This window comes from Coloeus monedula, assembly GCF_965178545.1.
Source record: "Coloeus monedula genome assembly, chromosome: 6".
Taxonomy (NCBI): Eukaryota; Metazoa; Chordata; class Aves; order Passeriformes; family Corvidae; genus Coloeus; species Coloeus monedula.
This window is the reverse complement of record NC_138786.1, coordinates 16889101-16913068: the sequence shown is the minus strand read 5'-3', so window position 1 is coordinate 16913068 and position 23968 is coordinate 16889101. Positions and strand designations below refer to the sequence as shown.

Here is a 23968-nt window from a genome sequence, read left to right as displayed (position 1 = left end):
TTTTCCCTTCCAACTTACTTTAGCACCATAACACATTTTAAACATTACAATCCCTCTTCAGATACTACACAAAATGTCCCATAAAAATAGTGCTTTTTTGCCAAAAAAGTTATATAATATATTATATATATAAATCAACTAAATCCGTGGCAAATGTGCAATGCAGACGCCTCCTCCATTTAAAGTGAGCATCAGCTCACTTTTTTTCTTTTTTTTCTTCTTTCCCCTTTCCTTTTCCCTCTCTCTTTCTTGCTTTCTCTCTCCTCTTCCTCTCTTTCTCCCGTCATCGGTGATTTCAAAAAGGTGCAAGTCGATTTGGAATCTTGTAATGAAGCACACACACAAAAACGCAGATGGGGGCTCCTCCGAACTTCTTCTCAGGTACATTTTTCTTTTAAAGGTGCAAAAGAAAGTTATAAAAATAAGAAAAACCAAAAGAAAAAAAAAAAACAAACAAAAAAGAAGAAAAAAAGTGGGGTGGGAATGAGGCAAAAGATTTTTATCCCTCAATGTTTCTCCCCGTTCTATTGTTTTTTTCACTTTATTGTCAAGAAAGACACGGAATGGACTCTTCTCGAGAAAAAAAAGATTAAAAAAAGAATTTAACTTCATATCCTTTTTCCCTCTTGCTCTTTCTTTTGTCTTCTGGCGTTGGCACCAGGGATGTCACGCAGCACCCAGCAGCAAAAAGTTCAAGTGCCAAACTGTCCCTTTGCAAGTACAGGTTTGGAAATACTGGGGGCGCGGGGGAATGAAACAGGTGTGGGAAACGAAACAACCCTCCCCCCCACCCCAAAAGGAAGATGCCGTGGGAGCGGTGCTGCTCGCCACCGCCGCCGCCATCCCCTCCTTGCTGTGTCAGTTGTTTGGTTGGGGCCGGAGCGGTGCGAGGGTGCCCCGCCGCCCCGCTCCTCGGCTCAGCGGCCCCGGGGACGGAGGGGCTTGGGGGTCGGGAATCGCCAGTCCTCCCGCCCTCCCCAGGAGATCAAAACTCGAGACAGCTGGTCAGGGTTCATTTCTGGGGGCCAGCCGTTTCCGGGGAGGCTCGCGCTGCCGGGGGCCTCTGGCTGGGCAGGGAGATGAGGGGACGGTGCAGCACCTTGGCTTCCTCGGCCGCTTGCAGCCCCTCTGCCTGCCACCGGTACTGGCGAGCCCGCAGGAAGTTGGGCACGTCCCGCTGCTGCCGCTGCGAGCTCTTCTTCTGCCACACGTCGTACTTGGAGTACTTGCCGTGCGAGGGCTTCTGGAAGCTCTCCTGCGAGGAGAAGGATAGCAATATTAGCCTCCACTCAGGCCTGCCCACTCTCCAGATGGGGATTCCCTTCTTGGACCTCCATCCCGCCCATGGAAATACTGCCTCATCCCTGGAAACAGACACAGAAGGGTTGGACAGGGCTCTGAGAAACCTGATCCGGTTGATGCTTATTGCAGGGCAGTTACACTAGATGACCTTTAAAGGTCACTTCCAACCCAAACCATTCCATGACTCCTTGACCCAGCCCACCTCTGGTTCCCCACCTTACTAGGCGCTGACTCTTGGCAGGCTATTTGGCACGACTTGCCAATGGTGGCTGTCTCTCAAAAGCTCTGCCGAAACATCAGACCTTGAAGCTGGGGTTTGTCCTCTCCACCCACAGCATTCCTGTCTTTTCTCTCTCTATTTCCGAGGAGGACCACCATCCCTGCGCAGCCTCCTCACCTTGCTGAGTGCTGGCAGGCTCGACAGGGAGGTGGCAGAGAGGTCACGCTCCGACTTGACGGACTTGGCACAGTATGTTTCCAGCAGAGCCAGGTCGCAGCTCCGGAAGCAGCACTCCTCCACGATCCCCCGGTTGATCCGCCGGTTATTTCGTCCCACTGGTCTACCTGCAACAGCAGAGATCCTGGCATTAGCCACCAACCTGTGCTGGACCCTCTCCCCAGCTCCATAGCACCTGCTCCACCTCCAGCCACCAGAGATTGGTGGGCTCCACATGCTTCAAAACCAGTAGCACTTCTCCCATACCAGCTGACATGTGCCTACAAACCAGCCAAGTCTCATGTTAAGACCTTCCGAGACAAATGATATTGGATGCCAACACGTGCCTCCAGCAGCAGTTTAAAGGCACTTTAAATGATGGGGTTTATCTCCCTCCTGTATCTCTGGCATGGGTGGCCTTCTTGGGCACAGCTGAGGCAAGGAAGCTCAAGCCCAGCCTGACCGCCGGCGCTGCGCCGATTACTGCGACCGTCTCTGATGTTGATCCTGGCAAGCAAATTTTATTAGAAAGAAGCAGCACAGCATTGCGGCTGCCAACCTCCCTCCGCCAGATCAACACTCAGGCAGGTGAAGCGAACCAAGGCGGCTAAATTTTACCAGATGGGACAGCTCTGAGACAGCTGCAGAAAGAATACAGGCTCCCACACCCGCCAAGAATAGCTATTAAACTTAATCTTTTAATAAGGGTTCCTCTCCCATTTCTGCCTGCAGACGGATGCAAAAGCCTATGTCTGGTGCAGCAATGACCGAGTGCATTTCATATCACTGCTTAATGATATGGCCAAAGCGCTCCAGAGGAAAAGCTTACATCAGTTTTACTGTGTTTCCTCCCCCTCTTGAAGTAAAAGAGACGGGTAAAGTTGAATTTCTGATGCAAAGCAAATTTGCTTGGGAATTGTGACTTCCAAAATGTAAACTGGCCCAAAACAAAAGGATTTTCTCCATGCTTTTGCACGTAGCATGTTATGCTCTTGTGCTGTTTGTGGGATTTGCAGCCAGGCTTCTGTAGTCTGCCATGAGCACCTCTTCCCAGCGCAAGGTGCTCCCAGGGAGGGAAACAGGGGCCAGCAACAGTGAGGCTTGCAAACAGGATCCGGTACCACATCCCAGCCAGGAGGTTTTGGGCATGGGAAAAACTGAGAGCGAGTGGTGTAAGTGCAATGCCTAACCATGCTCACCACAGTGTGCCGAGCCCTCACCTCCCAGCTGACCCACAGGAACACACACGACCCTCCGCATTGGTCCTGTGCATGACCCATCATCCCCACCCCTTGCACTCCTGATGAAGCAGGCACTCAAGTATTAGGCCTCAGTGAAGATCTAAGGCTGGCTTACGTGGAGCTGACCACTTTCTCTGGAGGGTATCCCACCCTGGATGCCCATCCAAAGTGCCTCGGGACAAAGTGCAAAGCACAGGTCTCTATGCATACAGTGCAACTCCACACGTGAGAAGCAGCCCCAGATGTGCAGTACAGATATGAATGCGGGATGTGGCCCTGCGAGTTCAGTGCAGCCCCACATGTGCAATGCAGGCATGGAAAACACCACAACAGTGCCTCATTGATGGCTCTGTAATAGCCCTGGCAGCAGGGCACCTGCTCTCTACTAAAATCAGTCATGTTCCCATAGGCCAGGAGCCCTCTGGTCCATGCTGGTGTACTTCCACCATGCTCAGAGGTCACACAAACAGACACAGCATCCCGGTGCTGGGTGATGGGGCAGCTGATCCATACCATGAGACCCGCCTTTGGGAGTAATTTCAAATGCTTTGTTTTCCACATTCGTCCCCCTGTGCCACCACCTTCCTTTTCTTTTTCTCTAGAAGAATTTCAGGCACGACATTTAACCAGCCCTGCAGGGAGGTGAGAAGGATGGTTCCCCCTCGGCAAAGGTTCATCGAAGGGAACACTGTTAGGAGTTTTACTTTCTCTCTTGTGGTCAATAAACACACTGGATTGGGTCCTCCCCTGAAAGGCAGGACAGGTGTGTTGGGTGCCCACAGCTCAAGCAGTGCCAGAGTAGGCAGCCCAAGTGGTGATGGTCAAAGGAGATGGGGACAGGAGCCAGCTTGGGGCCAGCTGCATGTATCTCTGTGCATGAAGTGCCCAGTAAGATCCGTGGGAGAGGTGCACTGCCACCAGCATCCTGCACTGCACATGGTCCCTGCTCAGCTCCTATCAATCCCAGTGCCCAACTCGATCCATGGCAGGCTGCTGAAGCATTAAGCTGCTCCACAAAGGCATCCTGACAGGGGCAGAAGGAGAGTTTAGAAGGGAAAGAGAAAAAATTCAAGCGCCCTCCCTCTTGCTAGCATATCCCCTAAGGGCTACATTCACACTCCCTCTGAACAGAAGGTTGCACAAGTGATGACACACATGGTTTGAGGAGAAGTTGAGGTTTTCAAAGGTTACGTATCTCCTCTCAAAAACAGAAGTTTCCCACTTGCAATTATGTGTTTGTTTGGAAAGAAGAGGGGAGGAAAAAAAACGAGGAAAGCAGGACTATATTCACTGCCGTGCCATCAAGGGCAATTTCTGGCATGTGTACACACGGGAAGATCATGTCAGTGTGTGTTTGCAAATGCCCAGGTGTGGCACTGCCAGGGTGAGCTCCCAGCAGGGACCACCACTGTGGTATGGCCTCTTCCTCCCTGATTGCTGCCCCTGCCTGCCCATCAGGCACATGTGTGGCCCCCAGCCCCAACATGCTGCCCTTTCTCTCCTGCATAAAGCTGCTGCAAGCCATTCCCCTTGCGGGCACCACTGCCAGCTCCACCACAACTCTCCGATAGGGCACATTTCCCATTACATAATTGTCTGTACAGACCTTGCCAAATGCCACTACAATCCTCTGGGGGAGAGTTACTTTAGGAAAAAAAATAAGCAAACAAAACAAACAGGGATTTAGTCACAGAAAGTACCTGGAGACAACAGGACATTGATGGCTAACAGAAATATTGCTGCTGACCTGGATTGGGAAGCGTGTTTGTTCTGTAACACGATTTACACAGGGACTAAAAGCTGAATTTCCTGGCTTTTGCCCATGGGTGGCATCTCACTTCGCTGCCACTACCCAACCCAGGGAGGGTTTTGCCACTCTGTCCCTTGCCCGCAGGGGAGAACTGTGTGGGCAGCAGGCTGGGGCATTGCCGGGGCACGCGAGCTACTTCCCATCACAGCCACGACTGCTTCCTCCTGAGGAAATGCGCTTCCTCTCGGCCTTCAATGAATGGCTAGGCTCCCTTTTTCCCAAAACTGAGCTTCACCAAAACCTTCTACAGCGCTGCTGAGGGGACAAGCCCTGAGATGCAAAGTCCAGTGATGCAAAGTCCAGCAGTGTGAAGCCCTCCAGCTGCCCGGGGTTACTCCTGTCCAGGTACAGGCTAACCTGACAGAGCACCTCAGAAGGGGCACAAAGTCAAACCCGTTCCTGGGAGAACCCAGAGGCCACATACCTGCAGCTCAGCTACACCACTGTATCAGGGGCAGTGGCACTGCCACAGCCATGGGGGACAGGAGGGTCCCTTCCCTAGCATAAACACCCCACGGCTCCTGGCTCCCCACTCTCGCTGGGGCCGAACAGATGCTGCGGGGAGGGGTGCACGGTGCTGGTGCCACCCTGGCTGGGTCCCCTCTCCTCCGGTCAATCAGGCGGTCAGCCGAGTGGAAGGGGACTTTGGGTGTAAACAGTCCCCGTGCCCCTGTCGCAGGAATGTTGGGAGCAACAAGGGGGCCTTTGTGCAGCACCGGGCCCCGTCCCAGTGCCCCCGGCCTGGCCCTCCCCCACCCCGGCACCGCACTTTCCCCGCTGCTTTTTCCTAGTATTATTCGGAGGAGCGGCGGGTGCGCAAGAATGTGCCCCGTCAGCACAAGCGGCTGCAAAGAGCTAAATTCTTATCAGCTGTTGGAAAGGAGGAAACAGGAGCTGTTGTTTACAGAGAAGTCGGCCGCCTCTCCCCTTGCAGCCCCTTCTCCCTCCCTGCCAGAGCTGCATGACAGCAGCTTCAGGGCCGAGGCTTCCTCTAGACCTGCTGGGCTTTTCCAGCCTGGACTCAGCATCCCTGCGTGGGCTGTGCCGCTGTCCTTGGGTGGGTGCTGGGGAGCAGGGGTCCCAACCCTGCCACAGAGCCACGGCAGGAAGCCACCACCTTGACAGCAGCTGCCGGCCAAGCCAAAAGCCTTAAAAGTCACAGAGAGGAGGCATCACCGGTGCACAGCAAAGCGTGCTCAGGTTCAGCTGTAGCCTGCCCAGGCATGCCTGGCATACGACACAGGGCTGGCATCACCATGTCCACTGTGCTCCATGGCTGGGTAATCTCAGTGCTGCCTGCCCCTGTCCCTGTTAGTGCAGCTCTTCTGCAGCCCCAGCACTTGGAGGCAGCTTCAACATTCTCAGCCCCAAGCACCTGCGATGCCTCCCAGGACACCATCTGTACATGCATCCCCCTTGCACTGATGCAAAGAGCACTGTATTTCACAGCTATCTTTGCTAGCAAAGTGCTGTCTTGCAAGAATGCAGAGCATCACAAGTTCTTAAATAACTGCTTCAGAAAAAAAATAATAACAGATATTCATACAATTTTTGTTTTTTCCAATATTACCAGTCAGACGCTTCAACAACCCTCGTCCAGCAAGCGGGGCCCTCAGATACGCACAGGACAAGGCTGCCCAATTCATTTATTTCCTGTGTGAACAGCTGCTTTAGCACAGGCTGCTCATCAGATCACACATCCCATGCTGTGAGGTGCTCAAGACAAACCTAGGCCTGGTTTTAAGGCATAAACCCACAACTGTGCAACATAACTGTGCCCTATTGCATCTACATGGTGACGACTGTGTAGCCATGTGGGTTTAGCAGTGAAGATGAACATAGTCAGAAATAATCACTTATGAGGGCAACTGAGGGAAGTAGAGAGGGGAAAAATTAAGTGAAATGGGGATGTCCAAAACCTTCATTAAGTAGAGGCATTGCCCAAACGTCTTCAGCCCTGCATTGCACAGGCTGGTCAGATGCTGAAAGGGTTAAAATATTGGACTACGCTTCCTCCCCAGTACCTGGGCTCACCAGAAATATTCAAAAAGGTGAAGCGGGGAAGGGGGATGAGAGAGGACAAAAAGAAATAAAGCAAGAACCCCCTTGCAAGCACCAGACTGGCCACTTGGCACCAAAAGACTTGTCTGCCTTCAAAAGTGTTTTTATTTTGGCCTGGGCAGCTGGGTTATTTGAGGTGAAAGGAGGTCAGTTTGACCTTAAAACAAAAGCCCCATTCCCTTTCATCCCCAGAGAGAAGGAGGAGGGAAGAGAAAGCAGGGAGGGAGACAGATGCTCCTCTACATATAGAGGGAGAGGAAGAGCTGTGAAAGCGGGAGAAGCACTTGCCTCCTTACCAGTAAGGGAAGGGGGAGATGAAAAGAGGAAGGGCAGCTGACATGCAAACCCTCGCTGCTTGGCTCCATCACAGCAAGGAAGTGCACCCAGAGCACCCCAAAAGTGCCACCTGCCCACAACACCCAGGGAGCCATGAGAAAATCCTGCTGCTCAGTTGGGATGGGTGATCACCCCCACAGAGAGCTGCAAAGCCACCTGCAGCCCAACCAGCTGCCCAAAACTACACAGCCTGAACCCTGCTGTGGCTGTGCATGGGATCCCTGTGCCTCTCTCTGCCCAACCTCAGCAGGCAGCACCAGACAAGTCTGGCAAAGCATCTGGGTTGGGAAGGGACATCCAGGTTGGAAAAGGACATCCAAAGTAGGTTCCTAACTTTGCAGCACCCCGTTGTTCCCTGCACAGGCAGACTGGAACAAGAGGCAGGCTGGGTCTCAACTCCATTACTCCAAAACAGCACCCTGTTTACTTGAAGGTGACTTTTTAGTTCCTTTTTCCCAAGGCAGAGGCAAGACTGCCAAATACATGGCACCATGTGCAGCTGGTATCTCCATCCTCTTCCCCCCTGCATTTGGCTTTGCATCTTTCCTGTAGTCAGTCACTCTGTGGTTCAGTCCTCAGTGGGGAGCAAGACATGGTGTTTTCCCACTCCCAAGCAGAGCGAACACCAAAACAAGGTATCGCACTCGAGGCACCTTTGCTCATAGATCACTGAGCATCCATTGTCACTGGTTTACTCCTCATCCTTCCTGTTTAGCAGCTAATCCATTGCACAGCCAATGGTCCAAACACCCAAAGCATCCTGGTGGAAAGCCCGCTGCAGCCAGCTGGTCTGAAGCCATCTGCACGCTGCACACAAAAGCAATGCTGCATTTTTTTGCATTAGCTGCACTGCAAAAGGGTAAGACATCACTCTTCAGCAACAAGTTCACCAGTAGATAGCTGGGAGGTCACGAAATTTTGGGAGCAGCTTAGAAGGTGCTGCTATACCCAAGCAAAGCCTGCCTGGGAAGGGAGAGCGCTCAGCTTCCTGCCTGCTGTCAGGATGCAATGCTTAGGCAGCAAAGTTTCAAAATAAACCAGGACCCAAGCTCAGCAGAGCGGTGGCTGCAGACATCCTCATTATTGTAATGAGTTGCCCTTATCCCTGGTGAACCAGTCACATACGGTTCCCCAGAGACATTTGACTTTCCCGAGCATCATAGATGGGACTCAGCTTCCCCGTGGTACCAGACAGTCCCCCAAACCAGTGCCAAGTGGATGCATGTCACCCTGAGCATGCCCGTTTTCTTGCTCCCCTCCTGCCCTACTGCCATATACAAGGAAATCATGAAAAGCACCAGGCTGGGAAACCCCTCCTTTCCCTCCCCGCCCGGCTCTGCTGAGGCAAGGCGTGGGGTGGGGGCAGCATCCTGCCCGCTGCTGGCAGCTGCCCAGCACTTACTGAAGTAGAAGCCCCTGTCCCCACAGACGAACTGCAGCGTGTCCACCAGCTCCCCGCCACAGAGGGTCTCCGCCGTGCCGTAGGCGGCGGCCGAATCCAGCGCGTAGGCCAGGAACGCGAGGAGCAGCAGCAGCATCCGCCTCGCCGCGCACATCCTCTGCACCTGGGGACAGAGGCACAGCATTAGCACCGCGGGACAGACCCCTCTCTGCCACCTCCCCTGGGCCCTGCCCCCCCACCCACAGCACGCCCCAGACATGTCGGGATGCTGCTGCTGCTGCAGGGAAGGAAGGAAGGACCGGCAGCGCTGCGACGGCCGCTGGGGTGAGGCCAGCTCCCTGCGCTCGGCCTGCCGGGCAGCAGCTCCAGGCAGACAAGGTTTGCATTGAAGCAGTTTTTCCATTGGAAAATCCCACTTCAGCCTACCTCCAAAAGGCTTTTATTTCCCCTGCTCTTTCAACAGTGGGATTTTACTATTTTTCCCCCCCTTTTAAAAGGGAATTCATTCAAATTATTATCAGTAGGGTTTTTTTTTCCTCTTCTGATGACAGGTTTTCATGCCCTGTCTGAAAACATGTCCATCCAAAGTGAAAACAAGTGAAGCTTCAACCTGTCCTAGAGCTGCTTTTGAGAAAAGCTGGGAAGAACAGCTTTTGTCCTGGGCATGTGAGAGAGATGAGGCTCAGACAATCAAGAGGCTGATTGCACAAGCTGTCTTTGCTGACAAGAGTTGGGACTGAGAAGACATCCCTCAGGAACAATGTGATCCCATGGGAAACACACCTAAGGCATCAGTACGGAGTGCAAAGACAGTGTCAGACAGTGCAGAGCATTAAAAAAGAAACACCCTGGATATTTGCTAACTAGCCCAAAGACTTCCCCTGACTTGGCTCCAGCAAACAGCTTTACCTCCATGTCAGCAGGTGTAAAGCAAGGGTGCTACTGCCCCACTGGACAGGGCAAAACCCATGGATGGTTCAAGGCATTATAGTCCCTCAGTGATGAGCCTCACAGTGCACATACAGCCAAATAACGCTGGGTTTTGACCAGACAGGTACGCTCAAAAAGAAGAGAAGCACGTCAAAATAGCAGACGATGTGTGGCAAACCTAATCTCAAGCAGAGCTTCCCCTCTCCTTGCTAATATTCAAGCAAGACAGCAGGTTTCACATCCAGCTTTCATCACCATAGCATCTGAGCAACTCGAGAATAATATCAGTTAATGAATATTACCTCACCCCCCCGGGATGCTCGGAGATGGAGACGAAGCCCAGGATAGATTAAATGACTCGCCCAAGGTCACAGGGGAAGTCTGCAGCACAGCCAGGAAATTAGCCCAGCTCCCCCGAGGCCCCGCTATGGTCCTGCCAGCAATAAAGACACCCTTGCTCCCGAATTTTTAGTAGCACGTAGCTCAAATTGTCACTGCTAGAAATGCATCGTGCTTACAAGTCATGAGCTCTACTGAGCAGCAGGAGGACAGGGATCAGCAGTAGCAAAAGCCAAAACAGAGGTTTCAAGGTCTGGGTGGGCTGTGGGGGGCATTCCTCGTGCTCAAGTTTTGATGCCCATAATATTGCTCAGCTTGTGCTGGCAGAAATCAGCAAGACTGGAAAAAGGCCTCCAGAGCTCTGGACAAGAGAGGCAGCAGCCCTGGGAACAAACTGGTCTCCAATTGGCAAGTGATGGGACCAGGACCAGCTTTTCCAGCAGCAATGGTCCCTTCAGCACACCGCAGAGATTTTGTTCTATATTACAGTAGGAGCAGAGGGATGGCACCAGGCTGTGGCACCATGCTGCCAAGCTTCAGTGTTTTATCACCAGCACCTTGATTTCTTGCATCAAGTGGCCAACAGGTGTTTACTGGGGCTCCCCAATGTGAACACAGCATCACCTTCACTGCTGGAGTCATTACCCTGGTGCTGCAGCATCAGCAGCCAGACCTCCAGATGACAACCGACCGACCACCCTGCTCCTGTCCCTTTTTCAGCCCTTTTTTTTCACATTCAGATCCCGATTGCTGGTATCCTCAGGTAGTGCCAGCGCTCATTGTCAGGGTGATGGGTTTGTCACCAGCCAGTGCTGCCATCGAAGGCACTGATATGGGACTTCAAGACACCCACATAATCCCCTGTCCCCAGTTAGGCTCATGCTGGCTGTGGCCACTGTGGCTAACGAGCAGGCTGCATGTTGGCCTCCCCCAGGCCAGAGCCACCCCCGGCAAGAAGGGGTTGCTTGGGTGCACAGGTGACAAACACAATTTTTCCTCCACATTCAGTCTAAAGAAAAGGGTGAGATGCTCTGAAGCAAGGGGAGAGCGAGATTTTGCCAGTGGGCGATATTTGATGCTGGGGAGACCTGATACCTTCTGTGGAAAAACACTTGTGCTCCTTGGAAAATACCCGCTCCTGCACAAGCCGCACTGCAAGCCCCTGGCAGCCTTCCCTGCCTCCACTGCAAGCTCTTTCCAGGTGCCCACACACCGTGTAAGGCGGGCCAGGAAATGTCCCTGAAGCGGCAGGAACAGGGAGAGCCCCAGTGCTGTCGTCCAGAGCACGGCTAACATGGAGGTGTGAAAGGCAACTGAGTCCACCTTTGCCCATGTACCAGCCACCAGCCCTTCCCTCTGCTGTCACCTTGGCGTCTCCCTGCTCCTTCCAGCAGCTGTGTAATGAGAAACCAGGCAGCAAAGCAAAGAGCATCTTTATTTACTACCCAGAGCTGCAGTTTCTCTCCAGCTTGATGGAGCTGCAACCCAGCCCAACCCAATAAGCCTTTCCCTCTCCCTTTGGCCCTACTGACTCTGCTGAGGAAAAGCCCCCAACCTTCACACAAAGGCTGCAGAGGCTCCCAGGGTGCCATCACTGGCTCAGCATGTCCCAATAACCTTTCAATTGCTTGTTCCCTCCCTCACATTCAGGGATGAACAGACCCATGCAGGAGAGCTTGCACCTGCCTCGCCATGGCGAGGTGCACCCCAAAACAGGGTGTCATGGCACAGCTGGGTACCTGCAGCCCATGACCTGGCTGCTGCAAGCACCATGCCATCTGCACAGGTTGCACGTGGGCTTCATTTGTCATGGCCAACTGAATGGCTGCTCAGCATGATTAGTCTAAGCGCTGTGAATACCTCTGAGACTTCATTCTCCACTAGAAACATGGGACAGCACAGCTTTTGGTTTCTAGTCCAAGCATTAGGGCAGGGATGGTCTCCTCAGCTGTGGAACAGGAGTAAATTCACACCAGTGGTTGGGAACCTTCATATTTTATTAGAAAGCCTCTTACATGAAATGGAACAGGAATAAGGCAGTGAGAGGGAAGTGGGCCACTTCCCAAAAGGACAAGATCCTGCCTCTGCTAGGAGAGAGGCTACAGCTACCACCATTCCATTCTTGCCAAAGCAGGGTCAACTAGACCTGCCATTCTTCCTCATGTGCCCAGGGAGAGCTCAAAGGCTTTAGGATGCAGTGGGAATGGCAGCGCCAGATGCCCAATAACCTGAGCACCTAATTCCCGCTAAGGAGGGCTTGGACCCCACACAGTGTGCAAGAGAGTGATGCAAGAGGAATTTCTTGGTTGCACATGTGACCTGTACCATCCTGGGAATCACACCTGAAGTGCCTCTGAATAACCCACATCTGAAGCAGCATTATCAGCGCAGAACTCAGATAAGGTATCAGCACACACTGCTGGCCTCTCCCTCCCTCCCTCTCCATCCTTCCTGCCCCTCTCCTGCCTTTCCTGGCATCCCCAGCACCCCACACAAAGCCACTGGAACCAGCTCAGCCACAAGCTGCCATGTGCAGGACGCTGCCGCTGCCTTGGAACTCCTGTGTATTCCTGCCTTGCAGCACATGTCACTGTGCCCCAAACACCTCTTGGCAGCCCCCAGCCACCAGAGAGGACCAACAAAGAGGGTCCTCTCTGAGTGCCTGTGGCGTGCAGGAAGTGAGCCTGAGAGCAGGTCTGCAGTGGAGTCACCCTCCCACTCAAGACCGTTAATGGATTTTTTCAGGATCTGCTGCTGAATCAGTTGGATTGACAGTTTCTGTCCAGCTGCTGGGGAGTTGGGGGACAAGAGGCCACAATGCACTAAAAGGCCCAGTTGCCAAGTCTCAGAGTACAGCTCAGGCATCAGGCTTGTGCTGAGCAAACCAAACCATAGTGCCTCTCAGGCAACAAACATCTCCCCAAAAACAGAGACAAAACCTCCCGTCTGACCTAATTCCTTCTTCAGTCTGGCCTTCATTGCAATTTAATATGAACAGACCAACGTAGGAGGGAATTGACAGATGGCCCAGTCTGCAAAATTTGGATTTGGACAGCAAAAAGAAAAAAAATCTTGCTTCTCTGTGGAGCAGTGCAGTGTTTAAAAGGGAGCATGGCGAAAGAAAAGTCATCAGCCCAAACCCAGTGGCACGTGCCAGAGGGGAAAACCCCAGTTTGCACATCCCAGCATTCCTCACACACCACCCCTTCAAAAACAAATGGGCAGAGTGATGTTTTGCTACTCTGATGACTGCCTGTGAGAGATGCTGAACATCTGCCTCTCTGCATTACTCCTGTCCATGAACAGCCCCAGGAGAGTGGGGAGCTGACCTGGTTCTGAGCGTGGCAATCCTGAAGGAGCAGGATGTGGGCGTGTGCCAACCTCTCAAGTGCCAAGTGAATGCCGGCCCTGCCCATGGGGCAACCCAACCTCAGACAGGGCACCGGGCCATGACGCCCTGAGGTGTCAAGGAGCAAATGGATAATGGAAGCCAGCGTGAGAGGCAGGTGCCTTGGCAGCTGAAAACCACCCAGGACCTGCATCTTAGGCAGAGGCACAGGGATGAGGTGCCCAGCAGTACCTGAAGGCAGAAGAGCCACCTCATGCTGTGCCACAGAAGAGCCTCTCTTTTCATCTGAAAGAGAAAGGAGATTTCCAACCACCCACAGCTTGGAGGAAGCAAGCTTCAAAACACAAAACTTTTGACCATTGAGATGTCAGGCAAATAAAACTGACTCAAGAGGACCAGGGGTTTTGCTGTTTTGCTCAGGCTTGAAAAGAATAAAATACCTCCTGATTCTTGGCACCTGGCTCACATGACATTCATATGGCTGAGGCTGGCAATACTGCTGCTATTTTTAGCCCTCACTTTTTTTGTCTTCACTGCTCATCCCCATCAGCAGCCCACTCTGCCCCACACCGGGGGTCACCTTTCTGCCTCCCATCCTGTGAGCCCAGAGAGGCACCTGCCTCCTCTGCCTGTGGGACAGGGGCCAGGGCAGGCAGGGAAGCGCTGCCCACACCCCACGTCTGTATGTGCTGCAGGAGAGCTACCGTGCCTGTGGAAAAATCAAGCTGAAAAAGGTGAATGGGGTATTCAGTACCATTTACTCACCCCGCTGGGGAGTCAGAGTGTATTGCATAAATTTTGGTATGCGGCCCAGAAACATTTGATTTATTGTATTAAAAAAAAAAGGAAATGCAATCTTGCTTAACTCTTCTAAAGACAGCTGGCAGGACCCAGTGAAGGGATTTAAGTCCATTTTAGTAGCCTCACTTAACTCCTTTCTTTATTGTTCCTCTCTCCTTTCTGCATTCCCTTCCAAAACCTGGAGTATATCAGGGAAAGTTAACAGCAAGTTAAGCTGTTAAATCAGGAACTGTGGTGACTGGAGTCTACTGGCAAGTGATATTCCCACAACACGTTGAACTTGCTTTATGTCTTGGCAGAGCAACTTTAACCCTGTCAGAGCCAGGCTGTAACACCAAGGCAGACTTCCTCCCCTGGTGCCCCCCCACCTTTCCTGACCCCTCACACAACCGTGCCGAGGGAGGCCGATATCGCTTTGCCCCGCTAAGACACTCATCAGCTTTTAAAAGCAAAGACAATCCAAAGAAGGATCAGAGAGGTCAGTCCCAGGACACGAGCTGGGAGAGGGTGGGCCACGTACAGTGCTCGTATGCACTCCTGGAAACACACCAACTCCTCGGTCCCTCTAAAAATAAGACCTCACCTGCTGTGTTTGCTTTATTTAAAAAAAGAAAAGTATAGAAATGCTTTTCTGTGGTGCTCCATGAGGCAAGCTGGGCTTGTGCTGAAGCCTATAGGAATCAAGGGGAAGACATACACTGACAACTCTGGGTTGACTGGTCAAAGCAGCAGCCCTCCAGCCAGGCTGAAAAAAAGATCACCTGTCAGAAAGAGCACTGGGACACACACGCAGACACATTTTGGCTCTCAAATTTCATGCAGCAGTGGGAGGGGACCCGCGGTGTCAAATCTTTTATCCTTTAATGAATTTTCACAGGAGCTGGGATAGCCCCTTTGAAAGGCTGAGTGAACTTGTGTGGGTGTCAACAACACGGAGCAAGATTTACAGCTCTGACCCATTCACCCCCACCAAAATTGTCAAGTTGGGTCCAAAACAGCACAGTGGAACTCGAAACAGAAGTGTCAGTCAGTTTTATACCTCCAGATGTCCTTAGCACAAAGTCATCCTTAACAAAACCCCACGACCCAGGCTCCTCAACTCCACTCTAAATCAAGGCAAGAGGAGGAATAAAAAACCCAACAGGCTGAACCCTGCAAAGTAAAAGGGAAAAAAAAACCAAAAACCACCCACATACACACACAACCTGACAATAAACAAACCCAAAGAAAAACAGACCTCCGTCTCCCAAGCACATCCCAGCATTTGGAAGAAAACTACAGACTTTGTATAGGAAGCCTGGGTTGAAAGCAGCGGGTCTCCCGAGGTGTCTGTTTAAAACCACCCACACAAACCTTGTTTTTACACTTGATTGCTCCACACCACCCTAGCGAGACCTGGCGTATCAGCAACCCTGCTGAAGTACCCCTGGCTGGAGGCGAGGCAGCCACATCTGCTGGTACAGTTACGCTAAATCCGAGTTCCCTCATGTGCCCCAATTCCCTACTGCTCAACAGAGCGCTAAAACCTTTCCAAGTTGCGCTCTTAAAACAATTACTGTAGGGAAAAGCAATTGGGAAGGAAGAAGAAAAAAGAATTAAAAAAAAAAAAAAATCACAGAAAGTCGAAGGCTGCAGGCCAACCATTAACTCTCACTCCCTTTTGGCTCCGCTTTCTTGTTTTTCCTCCCTGTATTTTTATCCCTCCCGAGACCGAGCACACCGCAGTGTTTTGCAGAAGAGAGTTTAATAATCTCCCCGGTCTCCGGAGCCGGAGAGCCGCCGGTTCCCCCCCCTCCCCCCCGCGCGTCTCCCCGCTCCCGCAGCCGCCCCGCGCGGAGGGAGCTCGGCGGGCAGCGGGAGGCCGCGCAGCCCTGCGTGACCTCGCATAGCCCCGGCCCGGCCCCCGCACGGCCGCGGCCGCCCGCACACGCGCGCTGCCGCCCCTCCGCCGCTCCCCACGCGGGACCGCGCCGGCTCCGCGCCGCCGCCCGGCCGGCCCCATCCCCGCCGGCCCCATCCCGGCCGGCAGCATCCCCGCCGGCGGGCGCGGGCGGCGGGAGGGACCCCCGGGGATACCCCGCGCACCCCACCGCAGCGGGGCCGCCCCGCCGGCAGCGGCTGGGCCGGCGCTCGGGGTCCCTCTAGTGACACGCGTGGGGACGGCGGGCAGCGGCCGGGATGGCTCAGCGGTGCCCGGGGCGGCACGGCTCGGCGTGGCACGGCACGGTTCTGCACGGCACGGCTCTACCCGGCACGGCGCGGGGAATCCCACCGTGCTCTGCCCGCGGAGGGCAGCGCGGAGCGGCGCTTACCTTGGCACTGCCGCTGCTACTCTCAACTTCTTGCGGCGGCGGCGGGCCGGGGAGGAAGGCGGGCTGCCGGCAGCGCTCATCCGTGTGTGCCCCGGCGCTTGACATGCTGCTCTCCTGCCCTGGCAGCGATCGCAGCTTTGGCTTGCCTTCCCCGAGCCCTGGCACGGTCTCCTCGCCTTGCCTCTTTGGTATGTCAAGTCCCTGCTGGATTTTGTCTGAAGGATGTTATTTTGTTACGATCGGGTATTTTGTTATTCTAGAGAAAGAGCGAGCGAGCGCTTTCCTTTCCTCTCCTTTTCCTTTTTTCTCTTTTTTGTTTTTTTTCTGGGTTGTTTTTCACCCTTTTTTTTTTTTTTTTTTCTCTTCCCTTCTCTTTCTCTCCTCCTGCTTTGGCTGCCCCTTGGGTGGCTCTCACTTTTGTGTTTACTGAGTGCGTCCCCTTGGTCGGGGCGAAGGGGCCGGCTGCCTCACTGCCCGCTGCTCCCGGCTGGCTGCCCCACGAGCGAGGAGACAAGCAGGGCGCTCCGGCTTTTATACCTTTTATACCCCCCCAATGGGCATGCTCTCCCGGCGAGCACCAGCCCGGCCACGGCAGCCAATAATGTTGCAGAGCGGTCTAACCCCCTCTTTTCCCTCCCTCCCTTCCTTTCTTCCCTCCTTCTCCCTCGTAACCCTCCGGAGTCCAGCTCGGGAGGGAAGAGGGGACAGAAAGTTTCTGCCGCACGGTTTCTTTACGTGCTGCTACCCGAGGTGGGGGCTTTACCCCCTCTGCCGGCCCCGGCTGGGAGGGGGGCTACGTGCATCCCCCGCTGCCGCGCAGGTGAGGGGAAGAGCTGTGGATCCGCACCCCGACCCCTTGCCCAAAATGCTGGGGGCACCCCTTGAGCGCCTCTCGCTGCGAGCTGGCCACCCCCGAGTCCCGGCGGGGTGGGAGAGGGGAGATCGCCCAGCCCGTCCTCTCGGGGGTCCCTCTCTAGGTGCACACGGGCACAGGTGTCCGCGCCGGCCTCCGAACTGCTCGGAAGAGCTCCCCGGCAAAGGCACGGGCATTCCCGCCCGGCCGCCCCGGTCCCCGTGCCTGCCCCGCCGCGGGCAGCGAGCCCCGGCCTGGGCGGCAGCGAGCCCCGCGGCCACCCCCGCGTGTCCGTGTGGACAACATGGACGCTGCCCCTCCGCACGCGGATCTTGCACCTCGCAGAGCACCTTCCCGCAGCGCTTCCCGCTCGCTGGGTCGCCTCCGCTTCCCGCCGGCTCCTGCAGGAGAGCACTGCTGCCTCTAAGCCAAAGGGACTTTTCCCAGGCTTCGCCGTGCGTGTGCAGCAGCGCGGGCAGAACGCGCTCCCGCTGCTCCGCGCTGCTGCATGGCAGGCACACCGCGCTGCATCGGCCGGCACTCGCCCGCTCCCCAGGATCTGCCCTCCAAGTCTGCCCCGGGGAAGGAACCCCGCTGGCTTTCAAAGGCAGCCCTCGGTGCCCGCACCCTCACCGCTGCCCCGGAGGATGCCCCTCTGCAGGGGCACGCGTATCAGGCTGCGCCACAGGCGCGTACCCTTCTTGGAGCAGAGAGGAGCAGGGCTACCTGAGACCTGAGCGGCAGGTTGGCCTACCTCAGGTAGGGCTTGCCATAGCTGGTGGTGGCAGACGGCGAGGATGCAGCAGTCCTCACTCCAGCATGCAATAAAACCCCCCCATATTTCTTTGCCTTTTTCAAGTTTGTACTTTGCCTCCCCCCCCCACCCCCCCCCGCCCAAGGATGGGAGGCTTGGTGCATCTCTCAGCAGTCAGAATTGCCCTAAACGTGCCCAAGAAAATGTGGGCAGCATTATCCTTTCTCACTAGGCTTTGGGCATCCTTTCCTTTCCTCCCTAGCATCCTTCTGTTCAGTGAGCTGTCCTCTGGGATGTGTCGCTGCACAGCACACCCAGCAGTTCTGGTGTCAGGGCTGTGGGCTGCAACAGAAACATCGGCACATCTAGGAGAGGGTGGTGATGCTGAGGAAGGAGTTCTGTACACATCAGACTCAATCACACGCATCAGTTCTCAGCTCCTACACTGATATTTAAACACGTAAAGAAGTGACCTCGCTGTCAACGAGAATGAGCATCTGCCAGCATGTGCCAGGGCTCCAGATTTCTCCTTACCTTGGGCTTTTGGAGTTTCTCCTAGATGCCCAGGACTTAGTAAATCCCGGTTGTGGGTCCTCGCAAACCTCTCAGCAGAGGTGGTCTTAACAAAGAGCAAACCACTTTTCCTCCCTGCAAAAGCAGAAACCCATCAAAGGAAAGGACCCAACCTTGGCAGGGAGGTCAGCAGGGCTGTAAGCTACTGTTAATAGCTGAAGGAACCCAGCTCCCTTCCCCCAACTCACCACAAGGACCTCCTGAGAGTAGACAAAAGAAAGCTTGGAGGGTTAATCTCCCTGAGAAAAACAAGTGATTTTCCAGTAAACAACTGCAATAGCAAACAATGGGGGTGAAAAATAGTGATCATAAAAAAGTCGGTTTGGAGGAAGAGACGACCCACTAAGAGAGGTGTCCTTTGGCTGGGGGAAAAACACGGCAGCAGTTTGGTGAAGATTCAGCAGCAGCAGCCACAGCAAAATAAACCCCACAAGTTGCCACTGGATCTACTTGTGTTTGTGCCTTTTGATCTTTTAATTGCTTCTTAGTTATCCTTCAGTGCAAATAAATAGTGCATTGTGTCAAGAAAGAGGAGGGGGGCGGGGAAAGGAAGAAAGAGACACAAAAGAAAGAGCTGTCGCCCAGAAGAGAAAAGGAACAGGTTCTTTCCCCCACCTTTAAAGGAGTGAATATATCTGTATTGGGGGGGAGGAAGGGGATAGGATTAGAAATCAAAGCGAAATTGGAGAGAAGCACATTAAGCCTCGGGCATCCTTACAGTAGGAAGAAAAGAGGGAGGTGGTAAAACCCTTTGGGAGTTTCTTCGGTGAGTTATGAGAGGATCCACGAGTGTAATATTGTTAAAGGTTAGGCGAAACCTAATTTAAACTAGGGATGTGTGACCTCCGCCCTTCATTTAATACAGTCATAAGGAACATTTCACTGCAGATAGCTGGAACAATAGCTGCCTCCACCCCAAACTCCAGCCCTTGGCATTGCCTGCGAGGAGGTCCTGCAAAGGAGAGCAGGAGAAGGACCTGTAAAGCCAAGGACGCAGCAAACCTGAAGACAAGGAGGCAGAAAGAAAGAGATAGGAAGGCCTCTAGAGCACAGCACTGACCACCAAGGGTCTTGCAAAAACACAGCATCCCAGGAAGCATTTTGGTTTCAAAGTGGATGGGGCTGCAGCAGAGCATCACCTGAAAATGTTGAAAATACAATAAAAATAAACCACTGCCTCTTGCATTTGTCTGACTTCCGTGGTCGTCGGTGCAGTTCAGGAGAGAAATCACGGTTGTGGGTTCCCATCGAATTTGTAAGGAGCAAGGACAGTGTTCACAAAGCAAAGTCAAGCAAAGTGAGCTGAAACTGAGTGAAGCTAAAGTGGGAGCTGAAATAAAAGCAGTATCTGAAAGGTGCCCTGTAACGACCAGGGGATGTCAGGGACTCGGAGGGAAAGCCTGTGCTGCTGCAGCAGCTCGGAAGCGTTAGGGCAGACTGCAAAGCCTCCTGGCGGCACTGCCCATCTGAGCTGATCAAAGCGTCTCGTGGGTGGCCACCAACACGTGGCGCTGGGCCGGAAGGCTTTCCAGGGAAAGGGGGAAGAACAGGAAAGCTTGGTCCAGCCTGGACCTTGCAGGCAGGGATGTGAGCTTCAGCAAAGGCAGAGGAATGTAAATAACTGCAGAAATGCAGTGGTCCTGGGCCAGGGTGGATGCCGCTAGGGAGGTAAGCCAAGCAGATACCTTCAGGGAAGGGGATGTTTACATGACTTTTCCCTTCCTCTCCCACCTAAAATCCAAAGAGAGGAGAAGTCACCTAATCCCAGCCCAACCAATGCACCCTGTGATGCTCATTTGGTTTATTTCACAATTACAGCACAAATGACAAGGTGGAGAGAGTGGGGATTCGCGGTGCATGGTTCAGGTGCTGTGCCTGCAGCACTACAGAGGTACCCCAGTTTGCATTCTTGTATGTCCCCCTAAAATCTCATATGTCAAGAGTGAGGACAGCCAGGAGAAACCAGACTGCTTTACTGACATGCCCCACAGATATGGGCTGAGATGTCCAAGATGAGCCAAAAGGAAGGTGAGGGCAGGCTGTGGGTCACTGAGGACTAGAAGAAGTCATCCATAGCGAGACTGGAGAGGGATGAGCCAGAGTCCTATACACAGCTTTTTAATGGCTGAGGAATAACAATACTTGGCCTAGAGCATCTCTCAGTGCCTTTAAGAAAATGATACCTTTTGCTTTGTATCAACCCAGGAACCTGACAATAACACCCTGTCCTTGCATGCTGAGATATATTGATCCTGGGGCACACCGAACCGTTGGAACAGGAAAGATTCACTGGTGAAGGGGGATGTGATATATGGAAGGTCCCTGCAAAAAAGCTGAAGTCAAAGAACTAAGAGTGAGAGAAATAATTCACCAGGGGCCCCTGGTCAGCAAGGAACAAACAAGAGCAGGAGCTGGGCAGGTGTGTTTAGGACTCCTAGCACCCCTGGGTAGAGAGAACATTTTGAGGCCATGCTCCCAGCCCAGAGGGTTTTTGCTGCAGGATTTATATGGGCAGGGAAAAAGCCAGATGCCCTTAGACATCAGCAGGGCACCTTTTTTGGCATGTTCAGAGAGAAAGAGGGACTCTTATATCAACTCCTGCCCAGATCTACCAATGCCTTGGAGCACTTACTGGACTTAGGTGTTCGGGAGAGGTGTTGGCAGTTGCTTCCTGAGGACCTGGAGGTTGCTGAGCAAAGCAAAAATGAAGTTATACCACGGTAAGTTATTGCCCTGTGTCAGAGGAATTTGTGGCAGTGGTAAAAAGCACTGTCAGTGAAAACAGTGTAGTGTTTTCACCCCTGTTTATATGGAGGACAAACTATGCATTTTTTTATGGGCTGGACAGACTTGATATTTCGGTAATGTCTTTTAAAATTCAATGTCCCTGGTGACTAGAGAAAAGCTCCAGTGTGAGCAGCACACATGGCTCAAGAGGCTGCAGGAAGGAGCACGTGGGGTGCTCTGTGCGCTGTGGGCAAGTGTGAAGGAGGAACAGAAAAAGCATCAATGATGTTCAGTGAGTGAAGCTTGGTGGGTCTGCTTGTTGGAATGCTGTCTACAGCATGGCCCAAAAAAAGGAGGCCAAGGGGTCCCAGGGTCAGATGATGCCAGAAAGGGAGAAAAGTGTCTGCTTTCTGTCCATCATCTGTGGAACAGCAAACATCTCTTGGTTATCCTTGGTTGCCAAGGAGGACTCCACCTCAGCTAACGAATTCCTGAAAGGAATTTCCAAGAAGGGTGAAACGGGGTAAAAAAGGAGAAATGCCTGCCCTTTCCCCAGCTTCTTTTAATTGCAGAGGGAGCCCAGAAGGCTCCAAGTGTTGTCTGATGATTTGTGTCAAAAATGTGCAACAAACAGAGTAGCAGAGAAGTAAGATGTATCTGTGCCTATGTTAACAGCTAAGCACATCACCATTTCCTGTTTTCCTTTTTTTTTAAGCATTTCCATCAAAATACCCACTGGAATGTCATGCGGAAGAAGTGGTCCAAAATTGTTTAATGACCAATAAAAGCTCCAGCAGGTACAATTAGTTCTTCCAAGCACCAGGAGGTGAAGTTGGCTCTTTACAGCATTGTACAAATATGGGTCTGTCTACAGAGCAAGCTCTGAGTCAAAACATCCTGCAAATGAAACATGTTGCAGGAGATGGCAGGAAACCCTTTGCACTAGGAGTTCTTTGGGGCAAAGACTGTGACCCATGGCTGTGTCCCTGCGGGGATGGCCTGATGAGGATGTTCTGGGAAGGGAACACTAGCAGCAGGTTTCCCAGGGAGGAGCTGAGCAGCGGGAAGGTGGTGTGCAGGGATGCCATTTGCCTCTGAGCAGGAGCGCACCATGTCCTCTAAGGGTGTCCGTGTCTCATCCTCCAGCAAGGCACCCTTATACACCACTTTGCTCTGTCTGCACTTGGAAAATTCAGAGATCGACCGCAAAAATCTTTTGTCCTGCCCACAGGAGTATCAGTGGGAACTGGTCAGTCTGGCTGCCTACCGCTGGATTCATGAGGGGAAGCCCGTGAGCTTTTAGTAAGTTCTTCTTCCCAAAAATCAGGACACAGCAGCTGTTTCTGAGATCCTCTCCATCAGCTTCAACAGAACAGCCATCACTGGGTGGCCAGTGGCAATGCCAGTGATGGGCTATGCCAGAGGTGACTGCAGTCTTTATATGCACCAGCATTCCCTTGGTGCTCCTTCTTGGAGACCTTCCTCTTGGCCTGGTTGTGCAATCAGCTCAGAAAAGCTGCCGAGGTGATCAGGGTGGTATTTCCAACCCTCTGCCCCTACGGATGCAGCTCATACAGTTCAGATGCATTTGGAGGTGCATGGTTTGAGCACCCTTTCAATACTCTGCAGAAGATCAGACACAAGAGCCAGCTGCAAATACCACCATGGGATGGGTTACTTTTCCAAGTGCCCAAGGGAGCTGATGGCATGGGGCACAGAGGGTGATGCATTTTAGACAATATCTGTGGGGCCCTCATTTGCCGCAGAGAGGTGGAGTGGTGCAGATATGTCTCTGTTGTGTAATTAATGGCTTTGAAAAAAAACCCCGAGCCTGTTGGCTAAGCCCGAATACCTCTGAGGGGTTCTGGAATCCCAGCTATGTATCTTTCAGGCGTTTCTTCCTCTTTTTTTTTTTTCCTTTCTTTTTGCATTGCTGCTGTGCTTCAGTGCTGGTCTTTGTTTGCAGCTCTCATTGTCTTCAGTCAGAGAGTTGGGTGGCAGCATCTCCTCCAGGCCAGGGCTTCACACCTTATCAGGGATCTCTTCTTCAAGCCAGGGCTTTTTTGGAAGGACAAATGTGCTGCCAGGCCTAGCAACTGATGCTCTCATGTGTTAGCTGAGCAGTGAAGACCCCAAAGTAGGATGTGGGGCTGGGGTCCCATGGGCAGGGGACTGTGGACATGGGGACAAGGGGCAGCATGGGGCTCACACAGAGCCTTCCTGTGCCGCTGCATCCACACATCACCTTGGGCAAGCCACTTAATTTGCCTCTGGTTTTCATCCCCATGCACCAGCTCATGACAGGGATAAGTCTGTCTCCTGTTGCCTTGTTGCCTTTGAGTCTGGAACTTCCAGCACCCACAGCTGGCAGGGGCTGTACGGGAGTTTGCAATAACTTACACGCCCACCTCATTCCCATTCCTGATGTGAGTGACACAGGGGCATCCTGTGCCCACCCATGCTGCCAGCATCCCCTCCAGACCACACTGCCCTTGCCATGGGTGATGGATGCCCAGGGGAGGGAAGAGGTGTGGGCAATTTGTTTTCTCGCTTAAACAAAACTCTGTCTCATAATCACAGCAAAGGAGGGGAGGCAACAGCTCTTGGCAAAGCAACTCACACTAAGTGCACTTCACTAGAAATGTTTATATTCTGCTGCTAAAAAATTCACTGAGCGTGGCAATCATGTGGCATGGTGCTGGCAGAGCCAAGCTGGATATTGTGCCCTGAGCCAGGTCCCAG

The 23968-nt window shown here is 53.1% G+C and overlaps 1 protein-coding gene across 1 annotated transcript; it reads right to left on the bottom strand.

The window, feature by feature from the left end:
* Window positions 1-29: 29 nt before the first annotated feature.
* IGF2 (insulin like growth factor 2) lies at window positions 30-16791 on the bottom strand. The gene is made up of 4 exons (XM_082284540.1): window positions 16320-16791; window positions 8589-8751; window positions 1700-1866; window positions 30-1255 (listed from the first exon to the last, which is right to left on the bottom strand). The coding sequence occupies exons 1-4, from the start codon at window positions 16422-16424 to the stop codon at window positions 1013-1015; spliced, it is 678 nt and encodes a 225-aa protein (XP_082140666.1). The 5' UTR covers window positions 16425-16791; the 3' UTR covers window positions 30-1012.
* Between the last annotated feature and the right edge of the window lie 7177 nt (window positions 16792-23968).